The 20100-nt window shown below is 38.5% G+C and overlaps 1 protein-coding gene across 2 annotated transcripts in view; it reads right to left on the bottom strand.

Moving 5' to 3' along the window:
* The window catches only part of crtc3 (CREB regulated transcription coactivator 3), a 39239-nt gene that overhangs the window by 10762 nt on the left and 8377 nt on the right, over nucleotides 1–20100 (bottom strand). The window contains exons 3-10 of one of the 2 annotated variants that reach the window (XM_088412496.1): nucleotides 17091–17222; nucleotides 14033–14091; nucleotides 7488–7550; nucleotides 5148–5251; nucleotides 3527–3577; nucleotides 3360–3445; nucleotides 2024–2073; nucleotides 123–343 (exon numbers count right to left, since the gene is read on the bottom strand). In XM_088412496.1, the coding sequence (XP_088268622.1) occupies nucleotides 123–343; nucleotides 2024–2073; nucleotides 3360–3445; nucleotides 3527–3577; nucleotides 5148–5251; nucleotides 7488–7550; nucleotides 14033–14091; nucleotides 17091–17222 (766 nt within the window). The remainder of the gene's footprint in view (nucleotides 1–122; nucleotides 344–2023; nucleotides 2074–3359; nucleotides 3446–3526; nucleotides 3578–5147; nucleotides 5252–7487; nucleotides 7551–14032; nucleotides 14092–17090; nucleotides 17223–20100) is intronic. The other variant, XM_088412497.1, reaches the window with a different exon arrangement.

Below are 20100 nucleotides of genomic sequence, written 5' to 3' on the forward strand. Positions count from 1 at the left end.
TGAATCAACAAAGATCATAAACATATGGCATATTTCAGGACCTCTGACAGCAGCGTGGTTGGGGAACACACCAGTTTACAATTAGCCCATTTAAAAAAAAAAAAAAAAAAAAACTAACTCACCCTGTGAATTGCTAATGCCAAGGTGCATCATGGCAGCTGGCAAATTTCCAGTGCTGCTACCTCCACTAAGATTGGGGTATACGCTATTGTCCTCGGGGTCCAATGGCGTTGACAGAGGGGACGGGAAGTGCAGGTTGGTGAGATCGGGTAAGGAGCCTCCTGTATTTAATGTACCCTGGTAGTGGGAGAGACCAGGGTTTTGCTCTGGAGATGGGAAAATACTGCAAGAAAAAAAAAAAAAAACACAATTTAAATTCATTCCGCATGCTTATAATGGTCACAGTTAATCCTATTCTTGCTCACTTAGGGCAACGGAAGGATCAGGGAGACTGCTCAGAGGTCAATTGCAGGACAAGCATAAAAAGACAACCATTCAGTGACATTTACACCTACTGTATTAACATAATGAGTCCTTCGTCAATCACCCATGAACACACAAAGACGGGTCATTGCTGGATTAAATTTTCTCAGGGACTCGCGAATACAATAGTAATTTAGAAGCAGTTAACTAAAGTCATCATGTATTAAAAGCATTTATAATTTGGAATTGGACTGAAAAGGCTGACAAGAAACCAAGACATGGGGATGGCTGTTTTGCCAAGAAACATCTACATGAGCCTTTATACTTCTGGAACCTCCTCTTATGTAAATGTGAGATAAAGATCAACAGGTACCAGAATGATGGAAAGAAAAAAGGATGAAAACTGCTTAAGATCCATACCATACAACTTCTTCAGTGAAGCATGCTGCTAGTAGTGTCTCCTGTATTAATTAGATATGTAACTACTGACAAAAGCAGCAGAATTCATTCTGAAGTGTTTCGGGCAATACTATCCGCTCATATTCTGCCGTATGATTCAAAACGCAGTATAGGGTGCCCCTCAATGCAGATGGACAAAGACCCAAAACAAACAGCGAAAGCAGCGAAAGTTTTTTTTTTTTTTTTTTTTTTTTTAAAGAGAAAATAGGTGGAATGTTCTACAATGGCCAAGTCCTAACCTGAATTGCATTGAACACGCAAATTGAGTTGTTGAAGCCAAAACTGTCAAAAGAATAAGGAGCAACTGTGAAGACAGCGGTGGTTCAGTGACGCAGTAGTTAGTTAGCACATCCGCCTCACAGTTCAGGGACCTGACTTCAAATCCACCTCGCTCCGACCTTCTTGTGTGGAGTGTGCATGTTCTACCCGAGCCCATTTGGGTTCTCTGCAGGCACTCTGGCTTCCTCCCAAACTTCAAAACCATGCATGGCAGATGTACTGGACATACTAACTTGTCTTTAGATGTGATTAGGTGTGTGAATTGTTGTTAGGCTCTGTGTGGCCTGCGATTGGCTGGCAACCAGTTCAGGGTGTCCCCCGCCTACTGCCCGAAGTCAGCTGGGATAGGCACCAGCAAGCCTGCGACCATTGTGAGGCAAAGTGGCTCTAGAAAATGGATGGATGGATGGATGGATGGATGGATGGATGGATGGATGGATGGATGGATGGATGGATGGATGGATGGATGGATGGATGGATGGATGGACAGCTGCAACGGAGGGAGCGGAACACCAGAGAGCCAACCCAGCATCTGGTGATGTCCATCGGTGCAAGACTTCAGGCTGTCATTGATTGCAAAGGTTTTGCAACAGAGTAAAAAAAAAAGTTGCTGTTTGATCTAGAAATGTTTGTCCAATTACTTTGGGTCCCTTTAAAAGGTGGGGGGCACATATAAAATGTGATGTCTTTTCTTTATGGTTCAGCTGCTTGGGATGCAAATACACTTAAAATGCAGCTCAGATTCAGCAATTAAAGCACATCCTGATTGTTTCATTTTAATTCTATTGTGGTGTTGTACAGAGCTGGAATGCTGAAAAGAGTGTCATTGTGTATTTTGACACAAACACAATTTGACACTTACTTGATATCAGGCACTTCACATGATTTAGGCCTTGATGCAAAAGACTGGGCCTGAAAAAAATGTATTCGCAGTTAGAATAAAACATAGGTATGTACAACACTCATTCAGTATACTTCTCCTTTGGCAAGTGAATAGCTGGGATTGATGACACAATAGCAGCACAGCTGATATGAAAATACAGGTGGGGGCATAAAATATGAATATCTGGCTTTTTGTCTTTCTGCCATAATCATCAAAATTGAAACAAACAAATCCTGAAATATTCTGGTTGGTGTGTGGTGAACCACCCAGGTATCATCCATCCATCACCATAGCTGCTTACCTCATAAGGGTTTTGGGCAAGCTATCCCAGCTGTCTTTGGGTAGTAGACAGGGTACACCCTATATCGGATGCCAGTAGATTGCAGGGCCCCCAATGACCAACATTAACTGACACTCATAAACACACCTAAAGACAATTTAGAGTGTCCAATACACCTACCAGCTTTTTGCAATATGGTAGGAAACCGAGCACCCGGGAAAAAAAAAAAACATGCAGGCACAGGGAGAACATGCAAACTCCACACAGGAGGACCGAAGCCAGAAGTGAACCCAAAATCTCCCAACTGTGAGGCAGACGTGCCAACCACTTTGATAGAAATAAAAGGACTTTGTTGACACCCATCTGTAAATAAGTGCATTTTCTCACCTTTCACTTGAAAAATTATATTCATCAAAAGAGATTTTCAACCCCTTTTATGTTCACACATTGACAATCAAAACTCATATCGTTATCCACTTGAGTGTATTTTTTATTACCCGACAAATAATATTGGAGTCATATTTTAGTGCCAATCGGGATAGAGTGTCATGATCGTTGTGGAATTGAACAGAAAGCAGAATTCTTTCTATGGTGTATGATGCAATAACTGTTATGTAATAATGCTATTGATCTAATATTGTTGTGGATGTGGGTTTCTATTGTTTGGCAGCTCTGCAATCGATTGTTGTAGAGTGAAAAGTCTTACTTTCTCGTTTCTCTTTAAGTCTTAAATCAAGCAAAAATTTACAATATATTACACTATTTTTAATAGAATTTTTACAATCATACAAAAATGCTAAAATATTTCTTAGCTGCAACCAGACCTTCACCTCCCCCATTATATTGTCATGTTTTTATTTTTTTTAATCAATTTTATTCAATTCAGGCCGAAGTGATTAACTGGCAATAAAAAGTATTCTCAATATTTGAAAGTTGCTCCTCCAGTGAAGTCACGTATTAGCAAAACCTTTCATGAAAAAAAAAAAAAGTTCTTTCGAGCCATATTAGACAGTAATGAGCATGCATCAATCTCACCTTCTTGGCTTCCCAGAGCTGCTTGGAGAGGGGTTTACTCACACCTATGAGACCCTCCTCAGTTGGTAGGCTCGGGAAAGAAAAGACTGCAGAAAGATAACATATTTTTATTTGTGATTTTCTGCTAATACTATTATATATAAAGGTCTAAGGAACATATTACTGACCGTCTCCGGACCCATCCGCCTCTGCCTCATTTAAGGTTGCTGTATGCCAGCCTCCACGAGAAACACATAAAGACAAGCAGGAAAAAAGCGAGATCGGTAGAGACAATCAATTGAGAAATGACAACCAAAAGACAATGCAATTTTGCCCACCATGGCCTTAGGATCCACACCATCTATTGTCAATACTGTCCTTGTACATTGTTGTTGTTTTTTAATGAGATACATGCCATGTTGAAATAAAAACAAATCTATAGGTTTCAAGTGCTTGTGCAAAATTGCTATTCTAACGGTGTCTCCTACATTCAAACTGAATATTTGGCAAATTCAAAACAGCCAAAATGGCTTGAAACAAACAAACAAACAGAATTCATCACAAAACGGTTCTCTTAAGGGTCAAGTAAGGCCAACGTGTTTCAATTATCAAAACACGTCTTGCATTACTTTATCCAAGGGACACAGGCAAGTAGAGCTCACAATGAAACACTATGCACTTAACCAAACACAGATGGTGGGCATCTGGCATGATGTTAATAGTCATACGCAGAATATTAGTGAAATTGATTATGAATTAAAAAAAAAGCAGGCTTTATGTTTATCATGCTGACATTTCCTAATTAGCTTGGACTGGCGAGACACACATGCCTTTAATTTGACTTTTTTTTTTTCAAATTCTGGTATTCTGTTTTAGTTGTATTGTTCTAAATTTCCTCTGCATTTTGTTACTTATGACGCTTGTTTTTTTTGTTTTTTTTCTATCTTCCCAGATGTTTTCAAAGTAAGGAAGTCAGAAAGGGTGCGCCGCTGCAGACCACTTTTGTCTCCCAAAGGCCATACATGCACTTTCATGGAATAAACATGTTCTGGGCGGAGCAACTTTCAGATGAGGTCATTTGTTTCCAGAGAAATTTGTCAGTGCATGCATTCTGGAGAATAAGACCCCCAAAGTGCATATATGTTCCAGGTTGGACTTTCCGCACTGACTTTACTGCAATAAAGGGGTTCAGGGACAACAGAAACTGGGATCAGGTGTGACTAGCAATTTGCCTTTTATAGTCCAACACGTCACCTTTGCATAGAATTGATCCGTTTGTTAATTGTGGCTTGAACAATGTTGGTGTACTCCTCTTCATGACTGTAAAAAGTTTCAATTTGAGGGTGCATTATTATGCTGCAAGATGAGATGATGCCTTTGATGAGTGGCACAACTGAACAAATCTAAGCGAAGAAAATAGGGGTAAGACATTGATGTATTGGTGGCTGGCCTTAAAAGCAGCTGGCAAGCTGGACTGTGTTCTCTGTTAATAAATCACCAGTGAAAGGGAAACACAAACCGTAAATGATAATTAAAACACTGGTCTTGGTCTATACAGTAGATGTGTAGAATAAGACAGTGATACTTTTTATCTGTAGCTCGCAATTCCAAAGCAAAGAAAAATGGGCCGGATTAATTTATGTTAAAAGCGCATTGATAACATTAACATGGCACAGCTGTTTGAAAATATGGCCTGACCGAGAGGGTATTTATTTCTCAACACGAATCAGGTATCAGAGAAAATAAAAGCACGTGAGGAAAGACAAGAGCATGTTTTGCCCTGAGTGCCTGTATGAGTGCTACTCTCACCATTGCGCTGTGTGGGACCTCGACCCATCTGCTGGTTCACGCTGAAGGGGTCCTGCGGGTTTGGGTTCATCACACTTGTATGAAGAGCTGAGTCTGAGTTGGTTCTGTGTGGGAGGATGAGGAAAGATAGTCAATGTGCTCTAGCACCTTGGACAGAGGCAGATGACTTCCTAGGGCCATAAATTTGGTGAGTCATTTTGCTTCCTCCGCATTAATACTCAGGCTGACCTTATTACATAAAAATAGTTGTTTTTACGAAAGTACCTGAGCATGTTGAAATGGCTGTCGTAGCAGAGCGAGAACATTTTAAGTCTTTTAAATTTAGGGAGGAAATTAAAGAGGGGAAGGGTGAGGCATTCTGTGCAGTGCCAGCAAAGTCTCTCTCACTTGCTCCGAGCGAGCGCCTACTGAGCAAGAGCGAGAGAGACAAAATACACTTTGTGCCAGTTAAAAATATATATTTCCATTGATTAATAGCCAGTCTCAATTTATGCAGCCCTTCAGCAGATATACAGGACGCCAATTTACTTTCAAATCAGCAGTGGTGATATTTTGGTTTTCCACTTGAAGGATGTGAAAAAAACATATATTTGTTAAACCTGGCCACAGGACCACCACCAACAGGAGCTGTATGCATTAGTTTATTTATCTCCCCCACCCCCTTCAAGCCGGCCTCCCGTTCCCAACAATGCAACGCAGCCAGTGCAAATAGTTTCAAGCTATGTTATACAGTATTGTTGTTAAATATTAGTATTGTTAAACGTTAAAGATTTTAATGCTAAATGTTTTCTATTTATAGTTATGTATTGTTTGGAAATTGTGGACGTTGTGTTCTCTCCGGGCCATAGAGGGTAAATAACCATCCAGACTGTTTGGGGCTATATTAGCGCCAATGGCGGAAACGTAGGCATCTTTGAATGTAGGGTTTGGAAAAACATATGCTGCCATCCAAGCAATGGACACACCTGCTTCGTTCACCAGGGGAATGACAAAACATTCCACACGTGTTAAAGAAGTGTGGCTTCATAGTAAAAGTGTGTTGCTACTAGATGGACCTGCCTGCAGTCCATACCTGACTATCTTTGAAACGTGTGGCACAGTATGAAGCATAAAATATGACAAGCAAGAATGGGAAAGAATTCTTCCTACAAAGCTTCAATAATTAGTTCCTCAGTTCCAAAATATGTATTAAATAATTATAAAAGGAAAGGTGATATAACACAGTGATAAACATGACCCTCACCTATTCTATTCTATTCTATTCTATTCTATTCTATTCTATTCTATTCTATTCTATTCTATTCTATTCTATTCTATTCTATTCTAGGGTGAGAAAGCTTGGTTTCAGTTGCAGGTCATGGGTCTTGCATCACACAAAACACAGAGCAAAAAACGTCGAAGATTGGTGAAGATGACCTATTCTAAACTGGCCTTAATTCTATTGAACATCTATGGAATTAGCGCAAATATACCGGCTGTAGAAGGCTACCTTCCAACCTGAGAACCTAAATACCAGTTGACAGGTACAGATGTGTCCTAGTCTTTTTAAAGTTTGCCCAACAAAATATAAATGTAAAAGGTGACCATTTTTGTGTTTATATTGTAAATAAAGTGATGCACGATTTCCCTTAATAATAAATATGTATTATCTGTCACTTTTGTCAGTTTTTTTTTTTTTAATCAATAAACAAGGTTCATTGGTCTCCTGTTCGGTCAAAATTTGGGGTGTTTTTCCGAGAGTGAAAAATGTGTTGGGCCGATGAACCAATTTTTGGTTTATATAGTTGATAACTTGTCTCACCCCACCATGGGAGGCTACCAGAAATTGAATCCACGTGTGCAACACCCATGAAATGTGAATTAGTACAATAGACTGTTGAATGGACTAGTTAAGACATTTAAATGCAAATAGAAAATTGTCCAGCCAACAATGGACGGGAAATGTGGCAGTAACAACATGTAAATCATGATACTGAATGCTAGCTTGTAGAAGGCCTTGATTCCAAAAGCTGTGTTAGTAAGGGAGAAATACAGTCTTTATTGTGTCAGGTGCCAAACTGCATGAAATCCGGAAACAATTGAGAGGAAAAAAAAGAATACACTATCACAGAAGACAGTTGAAACTCTTGTTGCCTTTCAGTGCTTTGGGGGAAAGAAGAGAAGTATTGTGACGTTAGAAAAAAAGAGAGAATATTACAAGGATGAAAAAAGCAAGTCAAATGAGATGGAAATCTGACAATTAATATTTGTTGCTAGTAAAAGTATGCGAGCATTGGATGAAGCAGTCACCCAGAGAGTAGAGCTAAGTGATGATAGAGGGGCAGAAAGGTCAAGTGTCACCTGTTGAGTTGTGATATTAATCTAAACCCAGGCCGCTTTTCCTCACTCCACGGCGGTTGATCCCTTGAAAAAAAAACAAGTGTATTAGAAATTAAGCTGAGGCCTGTGGGTGGAGGAAAATTGTAAAATGTGTCTCAAATGCATCTGGTCCAATCCAAACTAGTCCTGGAGTAGTCAAAAGAGGCTCTTTTGTACTATCATCTTTTTTTTCTTGCGACACTCTAGGCTAGAGTCGAGGCTGAACCCCTTTGTTCATTATGCAGTGGTAACATTCACAGTCCTGTATCCCTCAGTTTTTGTAAATGCAGTGGAACCTTGATTTAAAGGCCTCAAAACCAACACATCCAAATTTAATAGGAAAAAAAAGTAGTACGCGTTCAAACAGTCTAACAGCTCGAAGAAATTACCTGTCTCTTCATTAGTTAAAACGTGGTTCCACTTTATGTGATATCTTGAATCATCCTAAAGTAGTGTGATGTGGTGAATTCTGCTTCACAATGATAGGACGATCTGACATTGAAGGATCAAAAAAATATCAAAAAGATTAACCACTAGTCTATGGGATATACAGTGGTATTTTTTGGAAATGGAAAGTGGGACTTTTTAAACTATTTTTCCACGTATGCTCTCTCTCTCTCTCTCTGTGTGTATATATATATATATATATATATATATATATATATATATATATATATATATATATATATATATATCTATATCTATATATATATTATACTGTATACATATATAAATATCTCTCTCTCTCTCTCTATATATATATATATATATATATATATATATATATATATATATATATATATATATATATATATATATATATATATATATATATATATATATATATATATATATATATATATATGAATTGCTGATTAACATAATTATTTAAAAAAACAAACTAGTGAAACAGGCCTGGACAAAAATGATGGTACCTCTATAAAAGATTGAAATCTATTTGACCAGACTGACATGATTAACTCTGGTGTGTCCTATAATTCCCCTTGCTGGTAGCCTCCACCCCGCAAACTCTTTTTGTTCGTCCATGTTTCATCTTCAAATGTTTTATCATTTTTGAGATGTTGAACCTGACCGTTTTAGCCCCACCTCTCGCAACTTTCACACCGCAAATCGTGTATATTGCTGTTGTACTCACTGGAGTCTCTTAACTGAAATGCTTCCAAATCACTGATATTTTCTCTCATTGTGGCACACATGTTTGTTTTTCATCAAAATAAAAACGCTGCCCCGCCATTGGTTAAGAGAGTTCCGCTTCGGGCCAACAAAACATCTTGGCTTGGCATACATTGAACTAGTAACGCCTGGACACAAGATGCTGTGCTCACATTTCATATTAGTGTCGGACAATGGCATCTGCTTGATATTTGTTAGTGCCGAATCAGAAAGTCTTCCGATACCGGTATCGGAACAATACTAGTACTATGTAGTGCGGGTTGTTTTGGTGGCAGTCTGTGCTCTGTGTCTGGTCTTATATAATGAATGCTTTCATTTGATCAGAATTCAGGACATCATGAAAATAATTTACAACTCAGCTATTGGACACAATCACGTACAGCTTTTTTGCTAAAACAAAAGCACACTGGGTTGTACATACTGTATTACATTAATGCTGTTTCAATCAGTTCAGCACTTGAATAAAATTCAAAAGGAATGGCTACGAAAAAGAATCTTCACAAGGGAAAGCAGATGTTTTAAAATCTCCCTCCTTTGAAGGCAATGCTATAATACAGAGAGCCATCTCCAGGGAGTTCGTTTTGGGATTCCATCCCAAGAGAGTTGAGTACAGAAGCAGAGGGCCAAAGATTGGTGAAAACAACAGGGAGAGCGTGGGACTCGATCATGGTTTTGACCTTGCAGCAGATACACAACTCCACTAAAGTCACACAGACAACAAGGTAAAGAAAATGACAATCGTTGATAAAACATGATTTGCAATACCACAATTTAGCAGCATTGCCAATCGTTACAATAACAAGCAGCACTATGTTATTTCCCAAATACATGTTGCTAGACACGGTCTTGACATCTGCAATTGTAAAAGCAACTACAAATGTGCAAGCAGCTGTGCAAATTCTGTGACCACGAAAGTTGAGAAAGGGCATAGTGATTAATCAAATCCAAAACAAATTGTGATGGCCTATTTTGCATGTACTGTATAATGACTGCTTTCGAAACACAGATGTAAACCGGCATTCATTCATCAGACGTCACAGCTAGCATAACAGCTAAAGTCAACCCTTTACTGGGCACACCAGCCGCTTTCGGCTGATAGTCTAACTAGGCAAAAACGGCCTTTATTGGGTACACTTTTTTCTATTTTGAAGTCCTAAACAGGCAAGAATTTTCAGGATTTCAGAGGAATTTAGGGGTACGTTAGAATTTAAGCAATGTCTGTTACGGATGCTTTCGGACATTTTGCCTGCTTAGAATATTGGCCAAAAGTGGCCGCTGTGCCCAGTAAAGGGTTAAGATACCAATCAAAAATGGTAACACACTGAAAACCGAATGTTTCAAACAACGTGGGAATCGAATTACACGTTCACAGAGGTTGCTGGAACAGTTTTTTGTGTGAGAAAGTCTGGCGGTAATCAAACAGTACAGCATCATGAAACAAAACAAGGGGACAAAAACAAGAATATGGAGATGAAACACAAGCTACAGATGGTGGAAGAATGAAAACGAGGTCTTAAAATTCATCAGTCTCTGCTGAGAAAAGAAAAATCACAAAGTGAGGCTGCCACACAAGAGCTGGCGAAGCGTTATCGGAAAAGGCAACCTCCAGAGTGGCAGTATATTTTGCATTTTTCAAGGCTGACAGAACATTGTGTGCTATGTCTATGTAAAAATGGATGGTATCAAATGAACGATTGCCTTCCATTTCTCAAGGGTGTCAGCTATCCTCCATAAAAAGTATTTGAAGAGAATGTTATTATTGTTTTTATTACTATTTTAAAAGACGAGAATTCTTGTCCATGGCACTGAAAACGTTAAATGTGAGCCTGAGCAAAAACCATTGTTGCTAAACGTGTCCACCCATCTAGAAGAGCAACGCTGTGATAAAGGCAAAACATTTCATCTGTCAGGGAGGTTATATGGACAGTGTGAAAAATGCATTCTCTGAAGTTCAAGTCCCTCTAGATAAGAACACATTATCACCTATTTATTTTTCAATTCTTTTTTTAAAACTATTTCACTTGAGTGACTGACTGATAGAAAACTGCTGGTATTACTTATTTCTTTGAAGAAAATTTAGTCGACGTTTGCCATTTTCCTGAGAAAATATACTGATAGTGCTTTGAATAATATCGCATTGTTCATTTAATGTGAATGTTATGGGAATTTTTAAAGAGAAACTTTTGTCTTTTGCGCGTGTTGAAAATGAACAATAACTGACAGAGCAATAAGAAAATATTGCTTTATTCTTCCGATCCAATCATACAGTAATACGTTTGTTAGGTTTTCAGTTGATTAGGTGCCCTCGACTATATGAGATCTTATTCACTTTTTCAATAAACATTTGATCAGCCCAGTCCTTGGCTTAATTTTTAAAAAATTTTTATTTGCCCCCCTGTCCATTTGACCTTGATACCCCTGGTGTAAGGGCTTATATGAAGTCAGAAATCAGTCTAAAGAAGGAGTCATGATGACAAAACTGCCTTGCAACTTCATTTGCTTGCATCTGGGCTGCATAGAGCAAGAACCTTTTGGTGTTTATCAAAAAGTAGTAGACACTAAAAAACAACACAGTTGTAAAAGCGCTTTCGTCTCAAGATTATGCTGACTATAATGCATTACAGATGTGGTTGGTGTTGTAAACACTTCCCACTTCACAAACCCAGGAGACACAAAGCCAGGCAATTACTGCAAAACAAACCTAAGATAATTTCCCTGGATAGTTATTTGCGTGAACCGAGAATCTACGGTACTCTTTGAAAAAAGGCAGATGGAATACACAAATATATTAATTGTAAACACAATAGTTCTGTTTCGAGAAGTGTAAAACAATTGCTCTGTGTGATGCTAGGATTTCCAAGCAGCTGTCTTGAAGACTGATTTTTATTTGGAAGGAGTTCGGTCAGTAATCAATGGAAATGTTGCAAAACTAACAGAAATAAAACACCTGGTGGACTGCATCAGGGATGCATCTCCCTCCGCATTTGGATCGGCAAACATCATGTGGGTTCTCGGGGCCTATGACCTATTCATCGCATTTGTGAGTAGGGTCGCAATCTAGTGAATTAACGAACCAAATAAACACAGTAAAGGACAAATGCCAATCAACACAACCAATAGCAGCACACACCTTTTAAAAGGCAAAAATGGAACTACACTACAAAATAATGAATGACTAATTGTCAGCATTTTGCTCAGTAACTGATGTCATGAACAGTCCGGTACCTAATTTGGGAGGCTGGCACCCATGCACTCAGCATAAAAATGGAAATTCAATGTTGGTGCCAGCTGTAGAAAGTAGACTGCACTTTAGTGCATCTTAATTTTTGTGCCAGTGTATAAGTCTAGCATGCTTGTGAATTGGGTACACAACCTACGCCTTACTGGGCGTCTCAGCAGACAAAGCTGGACTAAGTTCAACTGTTAAATTAGTTACAAAAACTAGACAAGAATTTAGATTACCTCAAAGTTGATCTATTCTGCGGCGCAGGTAGTGGAACCCGATTTCATGGTTTAGAGGGAGGTGCAAACAGACAGCTTCTATACTCCGCAATGTGTGCAGTGGATGTCATTGTATTTCACACATTCCATATTCCTCCAAGTACGTTAAGTTTTTTTTTCCGCATTTTCCACCCCCAAATTAGGGGATTCGTCTTATAACCGCAAACCTCAAACCAGACCATTTTTTTCCATATCTGTGTTTGAATAACATTAATTTGAATGTGAAATAAGTAATAGCATGTCAAAGCTTAAAATGATTTCACATGCCTCAAATTTGATAGTATGCATCCATTTTAGAGCGTTTGCACAGAACATCACAAAAATGCACTTTTGACAAGTGACGCCTAATTGCCTTTTTGTTGTCAGCAATGAGGCTGCGTGAATAACTTTTACGACGGACTTTGACGCATTATGAAACAGCGAAGGGCAACCTTCCAGGCCAAGATCTCACAACAGCCGTTACTTGGGTAAAGCAAGCTTGGGATAATATCCCAAGTAAGATGATCAGTAAATCATCTCTGAATACCTCCATTTCAAAGATGACATTGTGCACACTTCACGCAAAAGAATGCATGATAAAAACAATGACCAAACATTGGAAAAAAATTATAAGCTTCATGTATGTTCACATGAATCTTTGAAAATATCAAAACGAATACACCAAAATTTTTGATTTTTATATATCCCTAACCCTATTTGGAATTTCTCACATTTCTATATGAAATCAACATCAAATGTGATCTGATCTTTGTTAAAATCACACAGATGAAACAACAGTGTCTGCTTTAACTAAAACCACACAAACATTTATAGGGTTTCAACTTACATCCAAACAATGACAGAAGGGGCGAGGAATAAGTAACTGAACCCTCTGCCTAAGGATACTTAAAGAGCAATTGAAACCAATTTTTACTACACAATTTAAGTCAGGTGTGTGCCCAACCACTGATGAGTGGCTTAGAGCTGCCCTGCCCACTATAAAATGCACAATATGGTAAGAATTTCGAAAATTTGAAATTGAGAATTTCAAAACGATTTTTCAAAATAGATTTACAGTACTTTTTCCACATTCTACATTGCAATTAGCATTTTGGTTGATTTTTTTCCATGCTCTTCCATCTCATGTGTATGTATATAAAAGTGTTGGGAGTCAGGCGGAGTCCTCGTACATCCAAAATCATTTTTCAAGAGAACTTGAAAATGTTCAATCATGTGTCACCAAAGACAGCAAGACACAAAAGAAAATGGGTGCATAAATGGATGGATATGGATAATGACTGGATATGGCTGATTGACAGACAGACGGACTGTGGAATGACTAATATTAAAGATGGCAGAAAATTTTATTAACACTAACTGTATTAACAAAACTGTATTAACACTAACATTGCATTGTTTCAACTGAAAAAGTGTTTTTGGACTTTCTGCTAAAATTGAGAGTGTACTACATATTTGCTGTATGACAAAAGCAAATCCAGAAACAGCAAGACAAATGCTTTTGCACTTTAATATGAAAGTCCATCTGTCATCTACCTTTACGTTTGAAACACATCTCTAGCGTAAAACACAGCACCCTGACACCAAATGAAGCAATGAAGGGAGTGAGCGACAACTGCTAAATCTAAATCATAGTCGTACACCATTGGTAAACTGTTTTATATTGGATTAAAAATGAGGACACGCATATCTGGATTAAAAAACTCAAACAAAAAAAGCAACACGGTATGCACAGAGAATGACGAAAGACAGAGACAGCAAGTAGAAATTTTATGAAGGAAAACATTTTTGGAAAAAGGAAAAAAGATTTGATTTTTAGTAGATATGAGACTCACCTTCTCCAGTTGTTGTCTGGAGGTGGGGACAGATACACACTTCCATATGGCGAACTATCTATGTGGGTTTTAGTCAAGGAAAATGGTTGGTACTAGTAAACAAATGCTGTTGGTGGTCAAATACATCACTTTGACTTAATAGTAGAGAGGTAGCAAATAAAGACCAAATATTACAATGTAACAAATGAAAAAAAAAAAATCACATTATAATCCTGTTAATTTTGGTGTTATAATCCATTCATAAAATGACAATGTATATTTTTGTGACTGGTACGATAAATATGAAATTCTCAAACTAACCCTTTAATCCTATCACCTATAACAGGCTTGTGAAGTATGGGATCTCCGAATCTCTTAAAATCACATATATTACTTAATGTCGCGAGATGCCGCTAAATACTGGTTATAGAAAGCAAAGATCCATGTTAACAGGGCTGGCACTGAATGAGGTAATAAGATCTAAAAATTGCTAAAGATGCTAAAAATCTGTAACTGTCACAAAAAAAAACTATTTGTAGGGCCCTAAAGTAAAAGAAAATGACTTGTTTGTGTCGAAATAAAGTGTCTGTCTTAATCACTCTTGACACATATGCACCACGAGTAGGGTCACAGAAGCTAGTCAGTCATATGACACAGGAAGAACCTTTTTCACTCTCAACGCACTGACAGATCACTGAATCATTGCTGTCATCTGGCAAGAGAACATACTTGCATTCATTCAAATGCTATGGTTTTGGGGGTGTACTGTCAGTAGGCAATGTGTTGCATGCAAATGTAGCATATTGGGTGTGAAGAAAAAAAAAATCTAATCTAGCCCCTCCATCTTGAGATCCCTCCAGTATCTCTTTGCAACCCGATTACAAATAATTAGTGTTATTGTGTTACTCCGAAGGTGTAATTTAAAAAAAAAGTTATGAAAATCTGTTTTTAACTATGTTGATTGACTAAAATATTCTACAATATAGTACAGTTCTTTTTGTAAGCTACTATTTTGGATTTTGTGAGGGCGTACTCAAACCAGGGACATTCCAACACTACTTGACTTGGCCCAGATTCACTGTCTATCTCCTGTCCTGCATTGGCTTGGGCAACCCAGAACAAAAACTCCCTAGCTTTGGTGTAGTAACTTGAAAATTAAGCTCAATGCCTCGCTTCATAAAACCGTCATACTCATAGACACGACTGGGTCCTAACTTTGGGTTACAAAGAACAAGACATCCATGAGTCTAAACAGGCACCTAAGCTGGCAGCCATCTTGGAATTCAAAATGATCCAGAACATCACACATGTTCAGGGCTAGGTTCCCATCATTTCTGTGATGTTGCATTGAAATCCCTACAGTGGTTTTTGAGAAAAGGCTTACTGACCATAGTTGATGACTGATGCCAATAGATGACCTAAAAAGTGAAAAACTATAAAAGTAAATAACAAAGTAAATACAATGAACCAGAAATGAAACTGAAAAAAAGCTCACACCCAAAGAAAAATAAATAAGGGCAATGTCTGAAGTATCAAAGTGAGAACCTCTGAAGAAATGATCTTCATGCATGGGCACGCGCCCATGCATACGCACACACAACCAGGTTATAGAGGCTGGATGGTTTTTGAGATTTTTGCTCACACACAAACTGTGCTCGTCACAGTTAAAGAATCAAAGCATCGTCTGATTCAATAAATTAGTTTTGGATACTATTAATTTACTGAGTAATACAGGGTGGGGGGAGTGTCAATAATTTTCTGTAATTTAGCTTTCATTCTCCATAACTTTTAATACCTGATCACATTTATTTCCATGCTTGTCCATTCATGCGTAGGAGCCCTATGATACATGATACTTGACTGTATTTTTCTTGATACATATCGATTTTAACCGATTTGAGAAAGTAATACAGTGATCCCTCACTACTTTGTGCCTCGCCTATTGCACCCTCAGTGCATGGCGGATTTTTGGGGGGAGGATAAATAAATAAATAAGATATATTGTGGAGAGGCGCGCTGTGCTGTTTTCCTGCATGCCAGACCGATGAGTTAATATAAATGCACTTGCCACGGAGGTCAAACTACTACAGTACACATATTTACTTAAATAAATTATAAATTATTAAACCTTATATACTGTAGTAACTGAACAGTTACCCCTTTCTTTCCTTGAAGTCTCGCGGCAGCCGCGGTTATATTAATGGCGCTCGGAAGTCAAATTAAAGTCAAAGCTTTACATAGTAAAACATAGTAACAATGAGAGTTTACACTTGAATAACCATTTTATTATAAAAGAAATCTATGTAAGAGATTTCGATGGCCCGGTGACGGTCTATGCTGCTCTCCCTTGGCTTGATCAAAGAGCCTGCGTGTTTTCTGATTGACATCGAGCTGTTTGCCTTGACCACATAGCAAGCGGACGTTGGGGCAGAAGTACATTACAGCCCCTGCCCTCATTGGTCGATGGTGATGCCGGGAGCCAAACGCGTGTCTTATAGAAGTACCAATCTCCCGCGACCACGGGGATGCCGCTACTTTGCGGTTTTCCCTTATCGCGGCTGGGTTCCGGTCACAATTAACCGCGAAAAACGAGGGATCACTGTACAATGATGAAGTACCCTGTTATAAAATGTAGCCATTCAGAACATTGATATGACGAATTTGGCACATCTCCCTCGTGACATCTGGTGTCGTAACTATCCTCACCATTATGCGATAAATACGGTGTAAAAAGATGATAGGGGATAGACGAATGGTTTGAATTGACTGTAAATGTTTTACACAAATGTCTATTCTGCAGGTTGTTCAGCCTATTCAGCAGATTCCGCGCCTGCAGACAACATTTTATTGTCAATGTCAATCAGGCGTATATCCTCCTCACCATCTCTGCATCACTTCAGTCAACATGACTAATTCTGTTCAGGAGGCTAAGACTCCCTACAAACGTGTAGTCACTCTTAAACTGTGCTACATCTTTTTATAAATGTAACACACTTTCTGATAGCAGATTAATATGTTACGATGACAATAATATGGTCACATGAAAAATCCCAGTTTTCAAAACTCAGATTGGGTAGGATATCTGCCGTCCATGCTTGTCAATGGGCCTGCGATGAGGTGAGTTAATGCGGCTACGTTCTCTGTGGACCCTCTCAACTAGTCCATGGTGTCGAGTACCTCTTACAGAATCCAGTCCTGATGGGAAGCCTCCCTGTGAAATCGAAAAAAAAATGCAACGCATACATTAGACTGCAGTTTTTAAAATGTTCATTTCTAAGACAACTCGATGAATTATTTGACAAGACAAGAACACAGATCTTTACTCTTTTATAATCGTGCACAGAAACATATTGCTTTAATTGAACTGCAGTACTCAATTCCCTTTGTATAGCACAGGGGTGATAAACAGTGGCAATCCACATCTGTTATGGTTTCCCACTAACTGTTTTCATGACAGTGTGAAAACAATTTCAAAGTAAATTTGTCTCATTTCATCATTACAAATAGACCGTTGCAATACCGTAGTATACAATATCTGTTTGCAATCATCTGATCAGGTATCAGGATCAATAATGTAATCTTCAGTTGACCGTATCGGCAGATTTTTTTTTCTTTTAATTCTTCACTTTTTCCCACTCTGTTTGAACATGTTAATGGTACTGAACTGCGACATCCATTAGTGAGCTTTTTTTCCCCCCTTCTTTCTATTGCATTTTAGAGTTTAGCAAGAACCCTGAGACACTCTATGGTTCGGGCATCCGGTTAGGATGGCTTCCGGACGCCACCCTGGTGACGTGTTCCGGGCATGTCCCAGCAGGAGGAGGTCCCAGGGCTGATCCAGGACATGCTAGAGAGACTATGTCTCTTGGCTGGTCTGGGAACACCTGGAGATCCTCCCGGAGGACCTGGACAAAGTGGCCGGGGAGAGAGAAGTCTGGGCTTCCCTGCAGAGGCCGTTGCGATCCGACACCGGATAAAGCAGCATTTAATGGATGGATGAGACACTATGGGTTATTTTCGTAAGAATGATATCGGAAAGCTATCGAAATTTCCAGCCAGAACAATCATTCCCAGGCCGGTGCTTATCATTTCAATAATAATCTTGGGCAGTTGTCCCTAACCAACGCACATGGCATGGCTGCACTTAAGAGACTGAAGCAAAAAAATAGTTTATTGATTTCAAAGGGGGGCTGTGAGTCAGTGATTACTGGATTTTGTTTGTGATATTTACGGTTAAAAATTATCAGCACAAGTAACTGGCCAGTGTTAAAAGACAAGCCAGGTTAGCTGGGACTGACTCATTGTTGAACAAGCACAGGACTCGGATAACAACAATTATTGGCAGAGTAATTTACAGGTTATTTAACAACCTCAAAATGATAGCATTTTCTTTTCAAAAATAAAATTTTGTTTGAATGCACGGTTCCAAATTATTATGTACAGCACAGCCAATTGAAGCCTTTCAGTGATAAACAATGGAAAATAGTCATTTAGTGAATTTCAGCATTGGAAGCCTGTATTTGCCGAAATCAACATCTAATTTATTCAAAAAACATCTCAACATGTCAAGTTACATTTTAACACTGGATGCCTTACTTGAAAGCAGCTTCACAATTGATGGGTTTTGGAAAGGTTCTACTTCAATTTGTTTCAAGGATGTCAGAATAGCCTTTCAGAAATGCTGTTGGGTTGTGAACTGTCTCTAAAACTCATCCATAAAACACCTCAAAGTTGCAAAATGAATAAATGACTACCCTTCCTTCATTACAAATAATAAAATGCCTTGCAACACTGCTGTGCATAGTCATTTGGAACCATGCATTTTACCCAAAAAGTTGATGACTTCAAAATTACACTTAGTGCCATTTAGTGTAGTCAAAGCACTCAGTATCTCTGCTGTATGATAACACATCTGCAACATAAGGTACAGTATTTTCAAATTCAATGTGCACATGATCTTTTTCACAAATTTAAATGCCATTAACAAATCTGAGGAAAAGTATGTGCTCCAGGATTAGGCCCAATGGCTCACGTCTGTTGTGTGTTTGCTCAGTTTTTGATAGCAGGTGCACAAAGGGTGTGTCAGAAGTCTGTCGGGAAGAATACAGTATATGCAAATAGTGCAGGCGCATGAAAAAAGGACTTACATGCGAGTGAGTGTATACGACTGTATGATTGCTTTAGCGGGCCACGCTTAATGTAGCGGGGCAGATTACTTCACTTTGCCAACTTGCATTTTGACTTGACTGCATAAATTGGCAATAATATGGATAACCTTCCAAATATTAACAGTGGTAGTCTTCTGCATTGGCAGGTCACCATTGGTCTGAGAAACTTAAGTTCTCAATTGTATGCCTAAAAAAATAAAAGAGATTGCAACAGTAGGCAGCCTTTTGAGGGCTGCGATATAAAGGTGTCAGTAACTGTTCATAACTTCATACCAAATGTTTAAGTGCAAACTTTGTGAGCACAACATTAGTCTGTTATATTTTTACTTTTGAGATTTATCAAATATATTTTATTTGCTGCTCTAAGTCATTTGCCCTTAAAAAGTCGGTCTACTACTACCAGCAATCTACAGTACTATCTAGCTACTGCTACTATCTTGTACTCTATCGTATCTGCAGCCTACAAAACAACGATAACAATATTATCATTTGCCATAATAGTTTAAGAGAAAATATATTGTTCTCTAAAATGAGTTACTGTGACACGCCTAGGTGAGTGAAGGCCGCCCATTGTAAGTGCAAGTAGCCGAGGATCATAAGACGATTAGCAGCCTCTTGAATGTTAAAGTTTGATTTGTTCAAAAGTCATAACAAACAATGACACAATGCCGCAAAAACAAGCAGGAACTGAAGATAGCTGCAGCAGGGGCCTGGCATAGCACTAGAATGCAAAGGAACTGCAACAAGTATTGAAAAGTGACAGTTTGACTTATGATTATTATGATTTGTCTAGTAAGTATTAGTCCCTTTGAAAGTGTAAGGCACATGTAGGGGGATTCATATACCCCTCACAGAATTTCAATGTAAACACTCTTGAACTGAACTTCAGTTTGCATTTTAAGTACATTTTGCATGTTTCAT

The sequence above is a fragment of the Hippichthys cyanospilos genome, chromosome 4 (assembly GCF_059441005.1).
Source record: "Hippichthys cyanospilos isolate Australia breed blue-spotted pipefish chromosome 4, RoL_Hcya_1.0, whole genome shotgun sequence".
Classification (NCBI taxonomy): domain Eukaryota; kingdom Metazoa; phylum Chordata; class Actinopteri; order Syngnathiformes; family Syngnathidae; genus Hippichthys; species Hippichthys cyanospilos.